General features: G+C 38.3%; 1 protein-coding gene across 1 annotated transcript; it reads right to left on the bottom strand.

Moving 5' to 3' along the window:
- Positions 1 to 8,819: 8,819 nt before the first annotated feature.
- On the bottom strand, positions 8,820 to 11,032 carry LOC136232982 (polyphenol oxidase, chloroplastic-like). The gene is made up of 2 exons (XM_066022486.1): positions 9,442 to 11,032; positions 8,820 to 9,304 (listed from the first exon to the last, which is right to left on the bottom strand). Exons 1-2 carry the CDS (start codon positions 11,027 to 11,029, stop codon positions 9,108 to 9,110), a joined length of 1,785 nt encoding a protein of 594 aa, XP_065878558.1. The 5' UTR covers positions 11,030 to 11,032; the 3' UTR covers positions 8,820 to 9,107.
- Positions 11,033 to 22,108: the final 11,076 nt, after the last annotated feature.

Below are 22,108 nucleotides of genomic sequence, written 5' to 3'. Positions count from 1 at the left end.
GGCCTCGCATACAGATTGTTGCTTTTAGGTGGTATAGGTGCTTCCTTGTATGGCCTAGTATCTCCGACAGATCCTCTTCCCACACTGTTAACCCTGGCCCCACTGGCACTCGCCACCTGCTTGCCTTTGTCGTAAGACTTCACGTTATCTCTTCATCCAGGCGTAACTCAGTAGTGGCGGATCTCCTGGATCTCCCGGTTAGTTGCGATTCAGCCTTGAGGGATAAATTCCTGGCATCTTATACCCGAACCACCATCTGTGTGCCAATACGATCCTGGATGTTGTATCTCAACCCTTCTAGATACCTAGAGGTCTTTTGGCTCTCAGTTTCAGACAAGTTGGCCCTTGCCGAAAGCCTCAAGAACTCGGAGGTATACTCATGGACACTTCGGGTCCCTTGAGAGCATCCCCTGTAGGAGCTGTAAATATACTGCTCATAATCTGGCGGTAAGAACTGCTCCCTCAACATCGCCTTCATCCGTAGCCAAGATCGAATCGGATCTCTGCCCCCTCTTCTTCTTTCTTCCCTCATCTGATCCCACCAAACTGATGCGCCACCCTTCAGGCGATACGCCACCAGCCTTACTTTCCTCTCATCAGGAATCCCAGCATACTCAAAGAAACGTTCAACTTCCGATAACCAGTCTAAGAACCCCTCTATATCCAGTTCGCCTCCAAAAGACGGTAGGTCTATTTTTAGCTTAAAGGCATCATCTCTATCAAAGCTCCCTAGACCTGGGTATCCCCTATCAACCTCCACACGTCGGTTGTCAACAGGCCCAACATCCCTCATAGTTCTAACGGTATCATCATTTCCAAAACCCTCAAAGTCATCACTATCACTATCAGCGTTATGCACAATGACAAAGTTGGGTCTTCTTACCTCAGGATCCCTAGGACCCATTTGTGGAAGCGGTTGTTCAAGGGCTCCTTCCTTTCTCTGGGTCGATCCTCCCGCGGTTGGTCGGATTAGCGCTAAAACCTCCAGCTTGAAGTTTTCTAAGGAGGTGGTTAGCTCCAGGAACCGTTGGTCGGTCTGCCTCTGCCGTTCATGGCTGGCTTGGATTTGCTCCGCGAGGTGCTCCCTCAGCTCCTCATACCTCTGGTCACTGGTTTCCATGGAATCTTGCGGTTGTCGGGGTTGAACCATTGCCAAAAGAAGTTTCGGGTCAGGAAACGATCGGCTCTGATACCAACTGATACATATTGAAAGCGATAAATGGAGGTTTTAATCATAAACCAACAAAGAGTTTCTTCTCTAGCTAAACTAGAAGGAGTGAATCCCAATAACAAGGTATAAACCTTGGTTCTCAAAGAGAATAATGTTTGATTGATAAAAGTTGCCGTCATTCTTACAAAATGAGGGTTTAAATACTTCCCCTTAATGATAACAAAGACAAGGATTACCCCTACTAGGGTTACAATAAGGCTATCCCTAAAAGGGTAAAATAGGTGATACGCCCCGACAAACAGTACACTGGTACAGGTACGGATTGTCAGGGTTATTGGTGAATTACTTCGGGAGGAAGTAAGCCTAGAGATCCGCCCAAGGTAGATGTTGATACGCCTCCTTGCGTACTCCTAGATTCGCCCAGCTTGCTTGTCTTGGGGATCTGCCCTCCTAGGTATAACCTCCGTGGATCTGATGTCTAGGGATTCGCCAGAGCGCCTGTGATCAGTGATCTCAGTTAGGATGTCCGCATCATTTTCTACGGAAAATTGAACATAATACTTCAATAATCTCAAAAATCGCTAACGATTGGTATCAGAAATCGAAGAAAATGAACCGAAAAAGAAGTTGAAACGAAGAAGAAGAAGAGCCAGAAGAAGAAGAAGAAGAAGCAAGAGCAGATGGATCGATCGAATAGAACTAAGAGTAATTTTGTCCAAAATGGATGAAAGTGTCTAATTTGGTGAGATGGAAGCAAAATGGGTTAGATATATAAATGGACCCTTTTAGTTGGGCTTGATTTGTAATTATAGCCCTATTGCAATTTCTACCTTGTCCTCAACTACAAATACACGTGACCAAGTTTTAGATATTGCAATTTCTACCTTGTCCACAACTACCAATACATGCGACCATGTTTTGGATATTGCAATTTCTACCTTGTATTTAACTTCCAATACATGTGAACAAATTTTAATGTCCATTTAGCCCTCCTTTTTTGTTATTTTATTCCAAATATTAAATATATGAATGTTTGGTTAAGAATTGGAATTAAGAAGCAATTAATAACCTTTAAATATATAAAAAAAATCAAGGTGTTGTTGATCATCCGGAATGGTGTTTTAAGGGGTTTCGAGAGACCATTGAGACTTGTGGTCTTAGTGAGCTATACATGGAGGGTTATCCGTTTACTTGGATAAGGCATAGGGGGAAGGCCACGAAGGTTCGGGAACGACTGGATAGGGCGTTCGGTTCTGATAGTTGGAATTCTCAATTCCCTCAAGGTTTTTGTTACAGTACTGTAGCGCCTACTTCGGATCATTCACCTATAATTCTTCAGACAGACATGCAAACTTTATCTTATTCGGCAAAGAGGTTTATGTTCGAGAATAGGTGGTTTAAAGAAAGTGGGTTCCGGGAGGAGGTAAAATGTATATGGAACAAATATCCGTTGCTTCCTTTAACTGATCGAATTAACTGTTTGGCTGATCTACTTTCTAAGTGGAGCAAAAATGTATCGGCTGATTTTAGAAAGGAAGTAAGTTTGTGTAATCAGAACCTTGAGCAACTGAGGGACTCGTCGGCTGCTTCGGCAGCAGTCGATTACGAGTTGGAAAAGGACAGATTGATTAATATTTTGTTGAAGGAGGAAATTCATTAGAAACAAAGAGCAAAGGCTCACTGGCTTCAGGAAGGTGACAGTAACACAAAGTTTTTTCATGCTTTGACAAGTGGTAGGCGTATGAGAAATAGGGTGAAGAGATTGCTGAATGGGGAGTGGGTAATGGACAATGATGGGATGACTCAGATTGCTTTTGACTACTTTACATCCTTATTCTCAAATAGCAATGGTAATATTCAAAAAGTGCTTCCTCTAATCTCTAAAAAGGTAACCAATGATGATAATGTGAGACTTCTTACTTGTCTATCCAAGGATGAGTTCAAAGAAGCTCTTTTTCAAATGCACCCGGATAAGGCACCCGGTCCGGATCGTTTTAACCCAAGCTTTTATCAACAATTCTGGCCCATCATATGTGATGACATTTTCAAAGCCGGGGTCCAATGGTTTAATCAAGGTACGTTTCCTGTGGGTTTAAATGATTCGATAATTTGCCTCATTCCTAAGTGTGTGGATCCTCAAACTATGAAAGATCTTAGGCCAATTGCTCTTTGCAATGTCCTATATAAGATTTTTTCTAAAGTGTTGGCAAACAGGCTCAAAAAGCTTCTCCCTTCTTTGATTTCTGAATCTCAGTCGGCCTTTGTTAAAGGTAGAAATATTACGGATAATGTTCTAATTGCTTTTGAGGTCATTCATTGTATGCGGAGAAATGTTAACAAAAAGCAAGGTGATGTCGCTTTGAAGATTGACATTAGTAAAGCATATGATCGGGTTGATTGGAATTATTTGAAGGCGGTCATGTTAAAGTTAGGTTTTTCCAGTCAATGGGTTAAACTGATAATGCTTTGTGTTTCCACAGTTCGTTACTCGGTTAGAGTTAATGATCAGTTGGTGGGTCCTATCTCTCCAAAGCGGGGTCTACGCCAAGGGGATCGTTTATCTCCGTTTCTATTTCTATTCTGTGACAGCTTTAATTTCTGAGGAAGAAATGAAGGGAACAATTCATGGATGTAGAGTGGGAAGGGGGGCACCAGCAATTACTCATTTGCTTTTTGCGGATGATGCCCTCTTAGTTTTTCAAGCATCAATTGGGGAGTGTCGGGTTGTGAAGAGAATTTTGAAGGATTATGCTGAGGCGTCGGGTCAGGAGGTGAATTATTCAAAATCAGGTTTTATGTGTAGTAACAATGTCGCCTCTGAACTTCATATGGCTATTTCGGCTTTACTTGGGGTGGACAATCCCATTGATACAGGGCGGTATTTGGGACTTCCTTCTTTGGTGGGTAGGAAAAAAAGGGTTATTTTTGCTCATCTTCGGGATAAACTGTGGAACAAATTACAACTTTGGAGAGGTAAAACAATGTCAAAGGCGGGGAAGGCTTTGCTCATTAAGGCGGCTGCTTAAGCTATTCCGGTTTATTATATGAATGTTTTCCTTTTTCCTGTTTTTACTGTTGATGAGTTGCAAAGGATGCTCAATTCTTTTTGGTGGGGTTCGAAGAAGGAATGTGAGCGTAGTTTAAATTGGTTGAGTTGGGAGAAGTTATGTATTCTAAAGAGTAATGGAGGACTCGGTTTTCATGATTTCACGGCTTTCAATTTGGCAATGTTGGGGAAGCATGGATGGCATATGTTGTCAAACCCAAATTCTCTTGTAAGTAGAATTTTCAAAGCAAAATACTTCCCTGGTGGGGATTTTCTTCAAGCTCATTTGGGTAATTCCCCGAGTTTTGTTTGGAGGAGTCTTTGGAGCTCTCAATTGTTGCTAAATGAAGGGTTTAGGTGGAAGATTGGAGATGGAAAATCCATCAAGGTTTGGAATGATCCTTGGCTCCGTGATAAAGAAAAGTTGAAGGTGGAAACGCCAATCATTAATGGCCTTGAAGATTTGAAGGTTAGTGAGTTGTTTATTCATGGAACTACTGATTGGGATGTTGAGATGTTAAGGGAGCTATTTTTGGAGAGAGACGTTAAGGAAATCCTGAAACTTCCTCCTCGAGTTGGAATTGCGTTGGATAGTCCAATTTGGAATGAAAGCAAGTCGGGTCTGTACACGGTAAAGAGTGCTTACGCATTGGCAACGGAGGTGGTGGCTCCGAATGATCATCTGTTTGTTATGGGTGATTGGGACAAAATTTGGATGGAAAATATTCCTTACAAAGTCAGATTTTTTGTTTGGCGTCTAGTTAGAAATTGTTTGCCATTGCGTTTTAATTTGTACAGGAGAGGATTATTGATCCCGGTGGATAGGTGTGTTGTATGTGGTAATGATCTTGAAGATGCTTGGCACCTATTCATTTTATGTCCTCTTGTCATTGATGCTTGGCAGGATGCGGGTTTATTGTTGCTTTTGCAACCTCTGGCGGCTGATTGTTTTTTGGATTTTATTTTTACTGCTATGACTTGTTTATCCAGGATTAATGGGGAGAAACTCCTAATGAAATTGTGGAGTTTATGGAGAAGTAGGAATAAAAAGTTATGGCAGAATGTAGCGAAAAGTTCATTCCAAGTTATTACAGTGGCTGCCGAGGTTTTGAGAGATTGGAGAAAGGCGAGAGCTGTTGCAAAGGGTGGTAATTTGGGGGTAGTAGTGGGTCTTTCTGAAATTCAGTGGCGGCCGTCTTCGGGTCTAAAATGTAATGTGGATGCGGCCTGTTTTGGGGATACCATGCAGGTTGGGATGGGTGTTGTTTTAAGAGGCGAGGATGGAAGGTTTGTTGCTGCAAGAACTGCAACTGTTGTTGGATTACCGATGGTGCAAAAGTGTGAGGCTTTGGCACTATTTTCAGCGCTAAAATGGGTGACAGATGAAGGATATAACCAGGTGGTTTTTGAGTCAGATGCGAAATCTGTGGTCGATGCTATTAATTCCAAAACTGACGATGTATCAGAGTTTGGTTCGTTGGTGTCCTGTTGTCGCTCTCTTTTACTTAACAACAATTATTCTGTTTGTTTTGCAAGGCGACAAGCGAACGAGGTGGCTCACTCTTTAGCGAAGTCCTCTCGTTCTTATTCTTGTCCCATGTTTTTTGATGTTGTTCCGTCTTTTTTGCAATCTGTACTTAACTTTGATTGCCCGATTGAGGCTTATTAAATGCATTCTTTTTGAAAAAAAAATCAACTAACATATACTAATTATCGGTTAAATTATAGGCGATTAGAATTAGTATCCGCATACGACTATCACAAATTGAGTAAGATTCTAATATGATAATATTTATCAAACACTTATATCATTTAGTTTCAAAACTTATAATATTTTTTTTTGAAACTAAACTTTATTAATGATCAGAATTGCAACAAAAGTTCAACATAGAAGAAGATATACAATTCGGTACAATATCATAGAAAGTAAAACTAGCAATTTGTGAAGTCGACCTAGTCAAAGCATGAGCCGCACTATTTGCCTGCCTTCTAATAAAACGGATTGAGTAGCCATTGTTAACTTCCACCAACCTCTTGCATTCAGAAATAATGTCACCAAATTCGGAAAAATCCAAATTAGATGATCTAAAAGCATCATAAGTCAATTGGGAATCAACCTAAAAAACAACCCGATCAAAACCCAACCAACGAACCCACTTAATTGCTTGCAACAACGCAAAGGCCTCCCCTTCCCTAATATCCATTAGAAAATTTACAGTATCAGTTCTGGCATGAAGGAACGTACCATCAGAGTTGCGCACAATTGTCCCCATTCCGATCCGATTTTCCGAGGCAAATGACGCCATATCAGAACAACACGATACTAACCAGGCATTGGTCGGTGCCAGCGATAGTCACATCGATGAAACAAACGACGCTGCCTCGGAACAGCCTTCAACGCCTGAGCCTGTTGCCATTCAGCTAGACACTTCATACCCCCCAAAGACGATATCTGAAGCAGACGTGATAATTTGCTGCCAAAAAAACATATTCCAAGCCCTCCACCAACTCCAAACCTGCAAACAGAGAAGAAAAAGGCAGCAAAATTTTCAGCATTAATAGAGATGCCCGTAATGAAGTCCAACAAACCCGCAACCGTCCACACCTCCCTCAACTTCGGATATAACACAAATAAATGCCAGATATCTTCCACATCCTCCGAACACATAACACATGACCCACTAACATCCACCTCCCGATCCCGAAGTCGTGTCCTAGTAGGAAGGCAATTACGCACAAGAAGCCAACAAAAATACTGAATTTTAAAAGGAACAACTGCTTTCCAATATAATATTTAACATTTAAAGATGACTTCAAATGAATAAAGATTTGACTTTTTTTACTCAGACTATGAAGCTTTGATTTTTTTTTAATAATAATTTTATTGGTATATTATTGTAATTTTGAAATATTGATTTTTGATATATTTTAATTTATAACTTTTCAGAGATCAATATATTTTATATTTTTTTTATTATGTCTATTTGTATATACTACTTTTATTTTTTAAACTAATTCTTTACAAACCCATTTTTAAATACCACTTACTTTTCACCATTATTCTCTCTTAGAATACCAAATTAACTATAGCATGGCAAAATTTCATTAGAATAACTCAGTTTTACCAAAAATGAAACAAAACATTATTCAGTGAACTCATAATCAACATCTTCCATTTTTCACTACATATTTTATCCCTAACATCTAAAATGGTGCAATTTTACCCCTAACGTTGTAGCCAAAAACATTTTTATCTTCTAACATTGTCAAGTTGGGTCGATTTGAGAAATAATTCATCAAACTGTCTTCTCGATCATAAATCTTGTTATCTGCACTTCACATGTGAGTCATTTTTATCACTCATTAACAGATCATAAACATATGATTATATGCGATTTTTTTTTAAAAAAAATATTGTCTATTGTATGAGTTGGATAAAAAAATTCAAAATATTTCGTCAAATTTATCTATTATTAAATCATAGAAAATATGATTTTTTTTAAAGATATACGTTACAAATATACGTGTTTGTAGATAGTATAACATATATTTTAATTGAATTTATATATTTTTTTTAAAAGTTGTGCACAATGCACTTACATTAAACAAATGAAAATTACATTAGAAACAAAGGAAAACCTCTAATCCACGCCCCACCCCAATGTGATTCGAACCCATGTCCTCTACAGTCATACCCATGATCTCTATAAAAATTTGATGATTTACAAACAAAAAAATATAAAAATACTAATTCGATTAATCCCCGACTAATCATCGACTAATCCCCAATTAATCCTCTAAAGTTTTGTCCGTCCGACTAGCGTTTAGCGTTTTTTAAACCTTCTTTTTAATTAATATTTTAGTTAGATTTTGTTTGTCATCCATATATGTGGCGATTTTTTTTCTTTTGGAGATTCCATGTATTCTGATGCGCTCGAAGATCAAACAATTCAGTTTTTAGAGAAATATGATCTAGTGACAAATCGGTAAATTCAGTCAAATTGCAAGGTGTTGGTTTTTTTTTTGTGATTTCGGATCCTATTTTACATGGAAAGGGTTCAAAAACAAAAATCACCGTTTTATTGTGACTTTATGCCTTTTAAGCCAAATTCCCTTCTAAAACCCTTAATTTTAAGGGTTCTTTAAGTTATTCTTGTTTTTTTTTTGGGATTCTGTTGATTTTTTTTTTTCCATTTCTATTTCGAATTCCTATTGCCTTTGGGACTCCTTTGACATATTTAAAGGCTTACTCTCATTATATTCAGAGAGTTTATTATTAATGAAATTGTAAGTTTTGAATTACCAAAATTCTCGAGAATTTTAAGAGTGTCTATTAAAGTATTCATGCGTGGAATAAACTATTAGTTATGAAATAGTTTTGTTTTGTTTCTGTTGCGTCATACTACTCCCTATCATGGCAGTTCCCAATGGGGTCATAGATATCTTTGCTCCATTAATAATCCGATATTTCGTTGTTTTTATTTTTATTTTATTTTAATTATTTTACTCTAAACAATGAATACAAAGCATTTGGGCTTTAAAAACAATTGTTAGTAAATAATTTAAAAGAAAAATCAACTAATATCTACCGAACACCGCCTACATTACAACAAACAATAAATGCAACACAAAATAGCTTCATAAGCTTATCACACATAAAAACATAAATATGCACCACTAAATTGAAAAAAAAAGAACACCATATTAATTAATATTAATAAGAAATATTAGTTTCTTCTTTTGTTACATAATTATTGGTTTCTTAAGCAATTCAAATTGACCATTTGCAATGATTTAATTAGAAAACATTTTCTTTACCAATACGTAAGGGTAAGGATGTTGAATTAAGAATATAGATTGAAAATTGAAATCTTCTAAATTTGTAGATGATCAATCTCGAGCAAACTCAATGTTGATTCCACCAATTTTGACAAGTCCTTTACCAAATCTAGGCACCAAAGTTATCACAACACTGTCATCATTTTCAGCATCTAAATCCTCCAACAAATCTGTAATTCCCAATTTCAAAATAGTCTTCGTTTTCTTCATACTATGCTTATGCTTGTGAGGCACATTCACAAAGCTCCCTGTAAAGAAAAGGGTCAAAATAAGTTATCATGTCATAATAATCGTGTTACATAATCTATAATATAAATGCAACATAAATGATAATCATATCGAGTGTTATAAACCGTGTTGTTGTGTAAGAAATCGAAGGTCTTACCTGCAAACTCGCTCGAACTTGGTCCGGTCAGGAAGTCATCCTCGTCGTTAACATACACATCAAACTTCACTGGTGTATCATTTTCAAACTCTATCCCTTTTATCACTAACACTTCCTCTTCCTCCTCTTTATCCTTCTTACTTCTCGATGTCTTTGGCCGACGAACCATTGTGCTTATCGGCTTGTTTAGTACAAACGGAAATGAAGTTATTGGCGTCGATTTCTTTGTTTCTGCCGCTAAAGCTACATTCTGTCGGTGATTTTGATGCGAAAAACTCACTTTCTTGACCAATTTTCTTGGTGTTGGCCTATATTGGAGCCAAGGAATGTCAACTTTTTGATAAACATATCCGAGTCTTTTAGTGTCAAGACAGTCTCTAACTTTAACTCGGACCGGGTTCGCGTTTTCGTCGTAAAAAATAAACCCTGAATCGAGCCAATCCGGGTCGGTAAAGTCGGTTCGTCTCCCTCCTAAACTCTTCCATATGGTCCACAATCGGTCAATATTAGAATGATGAGAGAAAAAGATCGGATCTCTTCCTGCCGAGTAGAAATTTCCCATGTTTTCAAGATTCGGTTGGGTGTTCTCCCCGGTCCAGATATGAAGCGCGCCGTGAGGGATATTCTCCACCGATCCGGCACCCGGGTCAGCTTCGTCACCTTGTCGATACGGTTCACCGAGGAAAAGCCTCGATGTCTTTCCGTTAGAAACCATTTGCCGATACATTACAGTAAGATTGCTAGAAATCTGATCTTGATTCGATATTGTACCTTCGTCGGTGCCATTATAATCAAGATCGAGGATCCCCGGTGGCTGGTGATTTTTGTTACGAAGTTCATCGTAAAGTGGAGATTTAGGGTTAGCGTAAATCGTCGGTAAAAACATTCCGTCGGGGGAATCCCAATTCCAATAAGGCAAAGCAAATGTAGGATCATCAATTAATTTACCCAAAATCTTCTCATGGAAGTGAAGATAGTATCTATGAAAAGGGAAGAAGAGCCAAGAATTATGAACTTGAAAATCTAAATCAGGAAACCCTAATTGATTATGAGCACCATTACAATAAGCACAATGAATATTAGCTTGTTGCTTAAAGCTCCGAGGATCGTGGTCCGGTAGGGCTTTCATTAGCTCAACAGCTTTGGTGTATTTAGCAATGTAAGCATCATCGACGAGATGAGCAGCCGGTCGGATTCGGAGAGGCGAGTTGGAAGAAGCAGGCTTGAAATCTGAGATGTTTGTGGAGGGTGGAGGGCAACAGTTTGTGGGTTGTGCACCGACCGGTAAATCGGCTTTTCCACACTTGGTTAGGTCAGGAGGTAAAATGGGCTTAGCCATGGCTAGTTGGTCATGACCAAGACCAAGTGTGGTTGCACCATAGAACCCTCCTAGACTAATTAAGACATCTCTTCTAGTAGTGGGATTATCATGGTTATAGTCTTCATTTTTTGTGGTTTTACATGAAATTGGTCTGGAACATTGAGGATGTTTTGGTCTTTTGATTAGGGAAATTTGGGATGTTTTGGGGAAAAAAGGGCAGAAAAAGGAGGAAATAGTTATATTGATGGAAGGAGAGAAAACAGACATGGTTTTGTTAGTTTAGGTTTTCTTGAATTAATAAAAATTAGTACAAATTCTTCCTGATTTTATAATGAAGTTGGGAGTACATTTTTTTCTTTTTTTTGAAATTTTTTATAAATAGTGAGTAATTTAATTCTCTAGTTCACCATATTTAAAAGGAAAAATTACAAAAAAATAAATACAAATCACCTAGTTTCTTATATTTTCGTTTGTTATGAAACATACATGTGTTTTATTTTTAGACTAATGAGAAATTAAATTAACCAAGTTAGATTTTTTTTATAGCGTGAGACGTTGATTTTAGTGATGTGGTATTCTGATCGTTAACTTTTCTTATGGTTTTATAATGAAGTTGGAATTGGAGTTTTTTATTTTTTTTTTTGTGAAAATATTAAGTGAGAGTAATTTAATTTTCTACATAACCATATTTAAAAGGAAAAATTACAAAAAATAAAAATTTCACATAGTTTCTTATAATTTTTTATTACAAAAGACACCGTTGTATTATACTATTAGAAATTTAAAAATTTGAATTAATAATTTTAGTTTTTTTACAGCTTGAAATGTTGGATATCTTGATTTTGTTAATACAATACAATAAATTATTGACTTTTTATTATTATTTTTGACGATGTAAAACACATAAATTTTATTGAATCTTAATGAAAAAGTGACAATAATATATATTTTTTTAATTATTCTGAATCAAATAATAATATGTATCTTCATTTTTTGAGAGATTTTAATATACGTTCGGCGCACCACGTTATTCATATGCCGCACCAATAATAGATGACACATGGCACATTAAATTAAATATGGGAAAATTACAAAACTGGGTCAAATGAGAGGCCCATTTACATTTTAATACCCATTATTGTTCAACTTACATACATAGACTATGCCCTGAAAACTTTCCAGAAATGCCCTTCATATATATATAAGGACTTTTGCATTTCTCCCCTAAACCATTCGCGAAACTTGAAGGACGATAACTATAAACTCGAACGACGAACATCTTCAACACCTCCAATCTTTACATTTCTTCTTTCAGCGACTTCCACCCGATTTCAATGGCAAGAACCGGCACGAAGGTATGTTATTTTGTGATTTCTGATTAAGTTTTAACGCTTCTATTCCTATACTACGGTGATTTTACTTCTCATGCGATTTAGAAGTAGGGTTTGCAAATTAATTGTGTTTTTTGGTTGGTTCCGAGCTTCATTTTGTTATAATGATACTTAGAAATAGTTAAAATCAGTTGGGGGGACCAAATTTTACAGAATCGACCAGTTCGCGAATATGAGTTTATTTCGTGAAAAGCAAAATCTGCGAAGTAAACTCATGCCCACATAGCAGTCGATGCATTTGAGTTTACTTCGCAGATTTCGCTTTTCGCGAAGTAAACTCATTTCGCGAAGTAAACTCATTTCGCGAAGTAAAATCATATACTAATTTGATATACTTTATGCTTTGGAAGGGTGATCATTCTAAGTCTAATTCCAAAAAGAGGAAGTGGACATCAAAGACACTTAAGAAGAGTGTAAAAGACACGTTTAGGTACCCCTACGCCTATGATACGAGAGCTACCATCACAGTTCGTTCTGATGCTGAGGTGATGAAGAAAGTGAAACAAAGATTATCCACAGTGCAGTTGGCCATGTTCAGGAAAACATGTTTTGGGCATTTGGTGGACTTTGAAGTGTATTCGTTGTCCTCTCCTCTATGCCATGGGGTGCTTACAATGGAGATCAATCCGAAAGAGGATAAATCCGGAGAAATGTGATTCCAAATCAATGGTGTTGAAGTGAAATTCGGTCAGCGTGAATTCGCACTCGTAACCGGATTGAGACTAGGTGATCCGTTACCAATTTTTAAACGGATGAGCAATTATAAAAGGGAAAACAGATTGAGGAATCTCTATTTTGGAGGTAGAGAGAGCATATATCACAAAGATATATTCGATACCTTCTTAGAGACTAATTGGGAGAAAAAAAATAACGATGATGCGGTGGCAATGGCTATGTTGTTCGTTATACATAGGTTCCTACTCACAACTGATGCAGTGAAAAAGGTTGATGACAATATCATCAACCTAACTGATTTCCCGACTGTATTTAACTCGTTTCCATGGGGTGTGCCTGCTTGGAATGAGCTGTACAAGACGATGAGACGTGGGATCCCAGGAAGGAAGAAGGCATTTGACGCGGACAACGCGAAAGAAGGAAAGAAGAAGGTCGTCCCATATCAGCTTCATGGATTAGCACAAGCATTCCAGGTATGTTTCCTATATGCATGTGATTTAATTAATGTTAGATTTCAAATGTAATGGTTTTTATTTAATACTTTGTAGGCTTGGATACTGGAGATATTGCATGCAACCCCTAAATACTATTTGAGGAGACCAAAGAACGTGTACCCTCGTATATGTCGGTGGATAAGTGCAAAGAATATAAATTTCTTAGAAGCTGAAGAAATATTTAAGGTAAGTACATATGTCTTGTGTACAGAATTAATGTGTGCTTTGGATGTAAGTAACATGTACTTGTGGAGTTGGGTTTGATTTTTCATGTTTTCAGTCAGCTGATGTGCAAGCATCTGAACTTGTTATCGAGGAAGACGAGGCAAAGTGTGATTGGTATGCGCCAATGAAGGATTATTTTGATGGGAAAGCTGTAGACCTTGACCTTGATGTGTTATTCGCACCTTATAAGGGGTCTGAGCTAAGTGAAGAAGAGGAGAACAATGAGGAAGAGAATGAGGTACATAATGATGAAGAGAATGCTGTAGAGATTGAGGAAGAGAATGCTGTAGGTAACCAGAGCGAAGAGTATGTTTATATAGATGAAGAGGACAGAATTAGAAACGAGAAGAGGTCTAAGAAGAAGAATGACGTGAATATACAGGAAAATGAGGAAGAAGAAAGGAAGGCAAGGATGCGGGAGAGATTTGAAATGTTGAAGGTGGAACTTAAAGATTCATTGGCAAATGAATTCGAGTGGAAGATGAGATCGGAGTTCAATGAGTCTAATAGGCGGGAGAGAGTGGAGTTGAAGGAGGCGTTGATGGTAGAGTTGAAGGTGGAGTTCAGGGAGGAATTGAGGGCAGAGTTGAAGGTGGAGTTAAAGGGAGAGTTGAGGGCGGAGTTGAAGAACGAGTTGAGGGTGGAGTTGAAGGAGGAGTTGATGGCGGATCTACGGGCTGTGAGTAAGGCAGATCGGATGGGAGAGCGTCTTGGATGTGATATGTATACTAACTTCGAATTTGTTGGGGATGTGGGGGAGGCGAACGTTGTAGAAGAGCATGGTGCGGAACATAGTGAAGATGAAAATAAGAACGAAAACCAAGATAGGAAAGAAGATCAGACTGGAGTAGATAAGAAGGAAGAGGGTGAGAGGAAGGAAGAGGGTGGGATGAAGGAAGAGCAGTGTGGAGAAGATAAGAAAGAAGAGGGTGAGAGGAAGGAAGAGGGTGGGATGAAGGAACAGCAGTGTGGAGAAGATAAGAAAGAAGAGGGTGAGAGGAAGGAAGAGGGTGGGATGAAGGAACAGCAGTGTGGAGAAGATAAGAAAGAAGAGGGTGAGAGGAAGGAGGATCAGTGTGGGGAGGTGATTGAAATCGGTGATGACACGGAACCACAAGAGATGCTCCCTGAAAAGGTATGATAGTTTATATACACGTAGATTTATATTTATTTTTAAATATGTTCCTTACAGGATGTTGGTCGTTATGTTTTGACAGGAAGAAATTATCACTTTAAGTGAGAACACACAAGCCGTGATAGATGATGTGCATCAGCCTCAGCCGCTAAGGGCGGTGCGACAAAGGAAGCGATCACAGCACGTGACAACACCGTACACGGAGGAAAAGAAAAGAAAAAGGTGTAAGCAGTTGGCTACGAAGGGAACTAAGAAGGTAGCCAATAAGGGAACTAAGACGGTGGCTCAGTGCATGGATATTGTCGTATCACAGAGTCCCGCCGTTCCTAAAGCACCTCATGTACCTACGTCATGGTCAGTCCGGATTGATAAGGACGATGTGTCTACGTATGAGGTGTGGAGGAATTTTTGCAACAAAAAATCATCAAGGCTCGTTAAAGGGACCGAACCACTGCAGCCGGAAATCCCGTGGTTCATACAAGCTGAGACACCGGGAAAATATTGGGACGGGGAGGTATTGCTTTTAGATATTATGTTTTGTTTGTTTGTGATGCATATGTTTGTGAAGCATGTGTTTGACTTATGTTTGTGAAGCATGTGTTTGACTTATGTCTATATTTCTTTTTTAACTAGCACATCGATGCATTCATGTATCTGTTGCGGCGCCAGTCGTTCGAGAATGGCTTAGATGCGGACTGGACTACATTTAATAGCCAATTCACCGGATATATACAGTTGTCACACAATCTAGATATGGGCCACGTGTGTAATACTATCAATGGGAGAGATGACATGTTTATGAGACCATGGAAGGGGTTGAAGCGAATATTCATGCCATTCAACATAAAAGGAAACCACTGGATATTAGGAGTGCTAAATACAACGAATATGCACATGTACATATATGATAGTTGTCTTTCTAATGACAGTGAGGAGAAGCTTGGTCAAGTACTCCAGAGGCCCCTGACCGTACTTGCATACGCTATTGGCAAAACCATAGGGTGGACTGGTCAAAATCAGGACAACCGGATAGGGTGGACTAGGCTACCGGACACTCCACAACAGAGAACAGCATCGAACGATTGTGGGATGCTGGTGTGCATTTTTTCTCAACTTTTAACAGCTGGACGACAATTGCATGAATTAGACCCAGATGACGGAGATTTCCTTAGATTACGTGTTGTACTTGAAATTTTTCATGGCAAACTGTATGCATTTTGAGTAATTTGTATTGTTATATAGATCTTTTGTTATATATTGTTATATAGATCTTTAGTTATATCTTGTGCTCATTGCATTTGCCAATTCGCATATGACTGAATTCGCAAGCATACCAGTTCGCAATATTCATATTCGGGAAGCTACCATTGCTTATGCGAATCTTATCAGCTTCGCGAACATACGTCCTGATCCGCAAAGTGGTGTATTCGCGAACGTCTACTTCGCAGACATACGTCCTGATCCGCAAACTGGTGTATTCGCGAGTTCGCATATCTATTGATTCGCCAAGTTATCCATATATTCGCGAAGCTACCATTGCTTATGCGAATCATATCAGCTTCGCGAGCACACGTCCTGATCCGCAAAGTGGTGTATTCGCGAACGTCTAGTTCGCATAGCTATTGATTCGCGAAGTTGTCCATATATTCGCAAAGTGTCTTACACAAACTAAAACACACATTATGTCGACATAACCAAACATTCTAAAACACACTTTAGTTCGATACAACCAAACATTCTAAAACACACTTTAGTTCTAAAACACACTTTAGTTCGATAGAACCAAATTCATTACAATAATTAATCTCACAAGACATAAGGATAAATTTTGCTCAAACTGCATCAATTGTTCGAAGTCCTAGAACTTCGTGAACTTGCTATTGTACTGGGAGTTTGAATTGTATTTGGCAACGGTCGGTCACAATTCAACCTATTATGCCCTCTATTCCCACATCGGCTACATATCATTGGCAATGGGTTTTCACCTTGTGACGGTCTTCTGTTTTGACTTCTTGGTCGTCCAACTGGGGCAGAACCTCTTACAGGGGGAAGCACAGTCCTTGGAGGGGCACAGTTTGTCCACTCCGTCTGGGGTCCGAGTGGGTAGATGCACTCTGCGTAAGCTAATCTAACTGCGTTGTTGGTGTAATATTTATCAACCCATTGGTATGCGTTACTTAGTCGATTCTCACATGCAACTTTACATACATATTTACAAGGAAATTGAGAAAGTTGCCATTGCCTACACGTGCAAGTACCTGCATTTAAGTCAACAATACCCCCTTTCCCTCGGTCCCCAATCTGAAATGTGTGTTGGTTTATTCCACTGAATGTACATGGTATAGCTTTAGTAACATGTTTCTTCATCTTCCGTTCACCGTCCAATGACAAATAATGTTCTCGTGCTCCTGGAAATGGAAAATGAAGGTAATGTATTTATGTATCAGCTAAATTACCATAAATGACAACGTATAAAATATTTACCAGCCGCTGTTTGTCTTTCATAGAACCATCGTTGCACAGTAGTTCTAATGTACTCTATCAACATTGTGATGGGCAAACGTCTTCCTTCAACCATTACAGAGTTCCATGATTCAGCAATGTTTGTTGTCATTATGTTATAACGACGGGTATGAAAATATGCACGCGACCATCTCTGGATACCAGCTTGCTCTAGATATACTGCTGCTGGGCCATGTAGCTCACGTAGCCGAGTGAATGCTTCAATAAAATCTGAAACCCTGTAAGCTTTAGCAGCTCCCCAATACACATCGCCTATCTTTCTAACTGACCTGAATTTGGCCTGCAGGTTCATTTTCAAATGGTGACAACAACATCCATGTATTGCATTTGGAAACACTAAATTCACAGTATAGTCAATTCCTTTGTGCCTATCCGAGATTATGGCAAAATTGTCTATATCCCCAATACATTCTTTCAGCTTCGTCATGAACCAACTCCAAGCCTCGTTGCTCTCGTTTGGTCCAACCCCAAAAGCGATAGGATAAATCTGGTTATTAGCATCTTTCCCAACTGCAATGTACAATTGTCCTGGATACTTACCTTTTAGGAAGGCTCCATCAACGCAAATGACAGGCCGAATGTGTTCTTTAAAAGCTCTAAGTGAAGGACCAAACGCCATAAAGAAGTACTGAAAATGATCAGCATCGTCGGTTTGAATATGTGTTACCGTACCTGGGTTGCATGCTTTCAACGTCTCACAGTAGTCTGGTAACAACATGTATAACTCTTCCGGTGAACCCATCACATCTTTTATCGCCCAATTCCTTGCTCTCCAAGCCTGCATATACGACAAGTTTATTTTGTATTGGGTCTCAAAATCTTTCACAATGTCCTTTGGTCTAAACACTCTACCCTGGATATCAAATTTAGCTGAAAGTAGCATGCCAGCCACTGGTTTCCCCGCTTGCCTGTGATGTGGTAACATTTGATCCCTAGAACATGTGTGGTTGTCCATTGTATCCATTCTTCGGAGCCTAAACATACTTGAATTGGATATCGCAATTCCTCTAGCACGCCATTTACATACATCCGAATGTCTACATCTAACCTCAAACATGGACTTGTTAGACTTGTACACTTTCCATTCGAACCTATTATTTACTGCGTATTTACCTAGTGCAGCCTGCAATTCTCGTTTGTTAGAGAACATGTCGTGTACCTTTAAACCGACGACCCCTTTCGATGAACTATCTTCAATAGTAAATTTGGGTGCATCATGGATCTCAGGTAGCCATCGAAATGGATCACTCCTCTTCCTTATTGTTTCTACACTCTCTGCCAATACCCTGCTTTGGGGAACAGCTTCGCAATGCGATTGTCTCGGAGGGGTAGGTTGTCCATCATTTACCGTTTCCTCTGTGTGATCATGACCCCAAATGTCATCATCGTACAGCTGGTCCTCCCGATGATAAACCGGATTCGAGCTAATATCATCTAAACCAGGAGTGTGGGATGCAATATTGTACTCAGTGATTGGTTCTTTTCCTGGCCTATGAGGGGGGCGTTCAACAGTTGTGTTGTCTACTTCAGGATTTGTTTCAAATACAACTGTGGCATTGGCATCACAACTTGAATGAATAACATTCTCTACCTTCGTGACTCGCGGTTGGATTGTTCGTGACTCAAAATTAGCATATAGTGGGGTAACAGCGTCAGTTTTTATCCGACAATAATCTAAAAAACACTCAACATCACTTGAATCAACAATCGGAACTACTGCCCCAGGTAGTTGCTTTCGTCCGATAGTTAACTGCATAGTCATACGCAGATCAAATGACATTGGATCAACATGAGCAGTAGTGTATACTATCTCTTGCAGCCTTTCCAAGCTCAATCCCGGAGACAGCTTCAGTAATTTCTTCTCGCCCCCATCGTATGTCGTGGTCTTACCAACTGTTTTCCACCGGCCATTCCACATGATCACACACAACACAAACTGGTCTGACATTCTTCTGTCAATAATAAACCAAAAAAAAAAGAAATGAGATAAGAGAATGTAATAACATCATGAAATAACATACACTTCGCATACTTCGCATAATTCGTAGTAATCCGATTATGCGAATTCGCATATTACGCAAATACATTCGCAGACTTCGCATACTTCGCAAATACGTAAAATATGCGAAGTGTGCGAAGCCAATGATGGAACACCATATCTTCGCCTACTTCGCATACTTCGCAAATACGTAAAATATGCGAAGTGTGTGAAGCCAATGATGGAACATCATATCTTCGCCTACTTCGCGAATATTCCATATGCGAATAACAAACGCATACATAGCCTTCAATAGACTTCGCATATTAATATTTCGCGAAGCGAAATCATAATATGCGAAGCACGCGATCTTCCGCACGAAGTTCAGATTTACAAATTTCTAACCTCAAAAGTAAACTAACATCAACGAGTTCAAAGCGAATTAACCATATGAAACTAACATCATACTTACATGACAAGGATTGGGCTTTGATTGATGAAGGATCTTAAGGGAAAAAAAATAGAGAGAAAATCGCGTAGGAAGAGAAGTGTGCTCGCGTAAAAAGAGAGAAGAGGAGAGAAATGCAAAAGTCCTTATATATATATGAAGGGCATTTCTGGAAAGTTTTCAGGGCATAGTCTATATATGTAAGTTGAACAATAATGGGTATTAAAATGTAAATGGGCCTCCCATTTGACCCAGTTTTGTAATTTTCCCATTAAATATTAACATTTGTAATTAATTAAATATTTTTAGTTACTTATATAAAAGGGATAATTACTAATCTGACCCAATCAAGGACCCCAATTTACATATCTAGCCCACCTTGCCTTAAAGTTACCAAATTAGACACTTTCACCCATTTTGGACAAAACTAACCTTATTTCTATTCGATCAATCGATCTTCTTCTTCTTCTTCTTCTTCCGCTTCATCCGCTTCTTCTTCTTCTTCTTCTTCTTCTCCATTTCAACTTCTTCTTCGGTTCATCTTCTTCAATTTCTGATACCAATCGTTAGCGATTTTTGAGATTTTTGACATATTATGTTCAATTTCCTGTACAAATGGTATATTTTTAGCTTATACGTTTGCTTTTCTCGTTGGTTTTGCCTTTTTCTTCATCTGTAATGGTATCGTTTCAATTTCTTCTATTTTCCATAGTTTTTTTCCATTTTCCTCCATTGTTGTCGCATTTGTGACGAAATTGTCACATTTTGTCACAAATGCGACAACAATTGCCGCATTTCGTCGCAAATGCGACAACTCTTGTCGCATTCGTCACAAATGCGACAAGAGTTGTCGCATTTCGTAGCAAATGCGACAACTCTTGTCGCATTTCCGACGAAATGCGACAATTCTTGTCGCATTTGTGACGAAATGCGACAATTTCATCACAAATGCGACAACAATGGAGCAAAATGGAAAAAAATATAGAAAATAGAGGAAATTGAAACGATACCATTACAGATGAAGAAAGAGGCAAAACCAACGAGAAAAGCAAGCGTATAAACAAAAAATATACCATTTGTACAGGAAATTGAACATAATATGTCAAAAATCTCAAAAATCGCTAACGATTGGTATCAGAAATTGAATAAGATGAATCGAAGAAGAAGTTGAAACGGAGAAGAAGAAGAAGAACAAGAAGAAGCGTATGAAGCCGAAGAAGAAGAAGAAGAAGAAGAAGAAGAAGAAGAAGAAGAAGAAGAAGAAGAAAAGAAGGAGTAGATTGATCGATTGATCGAATAGAAATAAGGTTAGTTTTGTCCAAAATGGGTGAAAGTGTCTAATTTGGTAACTTTGAGGCAAGGTGGGTTAGATATGTAAATTGGGGTCCTTGATTGGGTCAGATTAGTAATTATCCCTATATAAAAACCCTAAACCCTAAATTATCAACCATAAACTCTAAAATATGTGATGTGACATCAAATTATTAGCCCGACCTATATAAACAACGTAATGCACTAGATGTATACTAAAATTTCACCATTTTTTATTAGTCGGAGCCATTATCCATTGTGTAGAACTTCTCGGGCGCACATGATTTCTTGTTATAACAAAAAATATTGCATTTTTCTACTAATAAATCCGTTAGATCCTATGAAGCACCGATACGGGTACACATACGGGTACGGGTATACGACAAACAACATTTCTAAAAAATACGAGATCCAGGTACGGCCGGGATATGGAAAATTTTATATATAATTAATAATATATATATCATTTATAATGAAAATTTTAAAAGATATATAAATATATAAATTACAAATCACATTCATAAAGTCATTATAAAACCACAAATAACATCTATAATATTAACTAATAAGTCGAAGTCGACCAAATTGAAGAAGGCGAAGTCGGACAGAACAGAAGAGAAAGAATACTAGAACGAGGAGATTTTTTTATAGGGTTCCCTCGACAGAAGAGAGAAGAAGAAATCAATTTGGGAATTTCTTCATTTTGTACTTGTATATACATAAACGGTGTGTATTGGGGTTAATTTAATTGTAATTCTTATACTTTCTGAGTTTTTTTAAAGATATTCCATATTTTCAAAGTTTTTTTTAAAAAAATCCCTAAAGTATCCCCGAATTATCCCCTTGTATCCCCTAATTAAAAAAGAAAAGAAAAAAGGGATACCAAGCTTTGTATAAATGGAAGCCAAATCTTGCAATGCTACTGAAGGGGCAAAGTAACCATAGTTATTAAAAGCGCGTCTTTGACGCATGGTGCACCGGGCGCAGGCCTTAGTGCCATGACACCCCAATTTGGTTGATAGTTAATTTGAAAGAATAAAAAGGAAACAATATATTTATTAATTAATTAATAAAGAATATTAAAATTATTATTAGTTTCTTTTTTGGTTACATCGTTATTTGTTTCTTAAGCAATCCAAATTGACTATTTACAATAGTTTAATTAG

This window comes from Euphorbia lathyris, chromosome 6, assembly GCF_963576675.1.
Source record: "Euphorbia lathyris chromosome 6, ddEupLath1.1, whole genome shotgun sequence".
Classification (NCBI taxonomy): Eukaryota; Viridiplantae; Streptophyta; class Magnoliopsida; order Malpighiales; family Euphorbiaceae; genus Euphorbia; species Euphorbia lathyris.
This window is presented reverse-complemented; position numbering and strand designations above follow the sequence as displayed.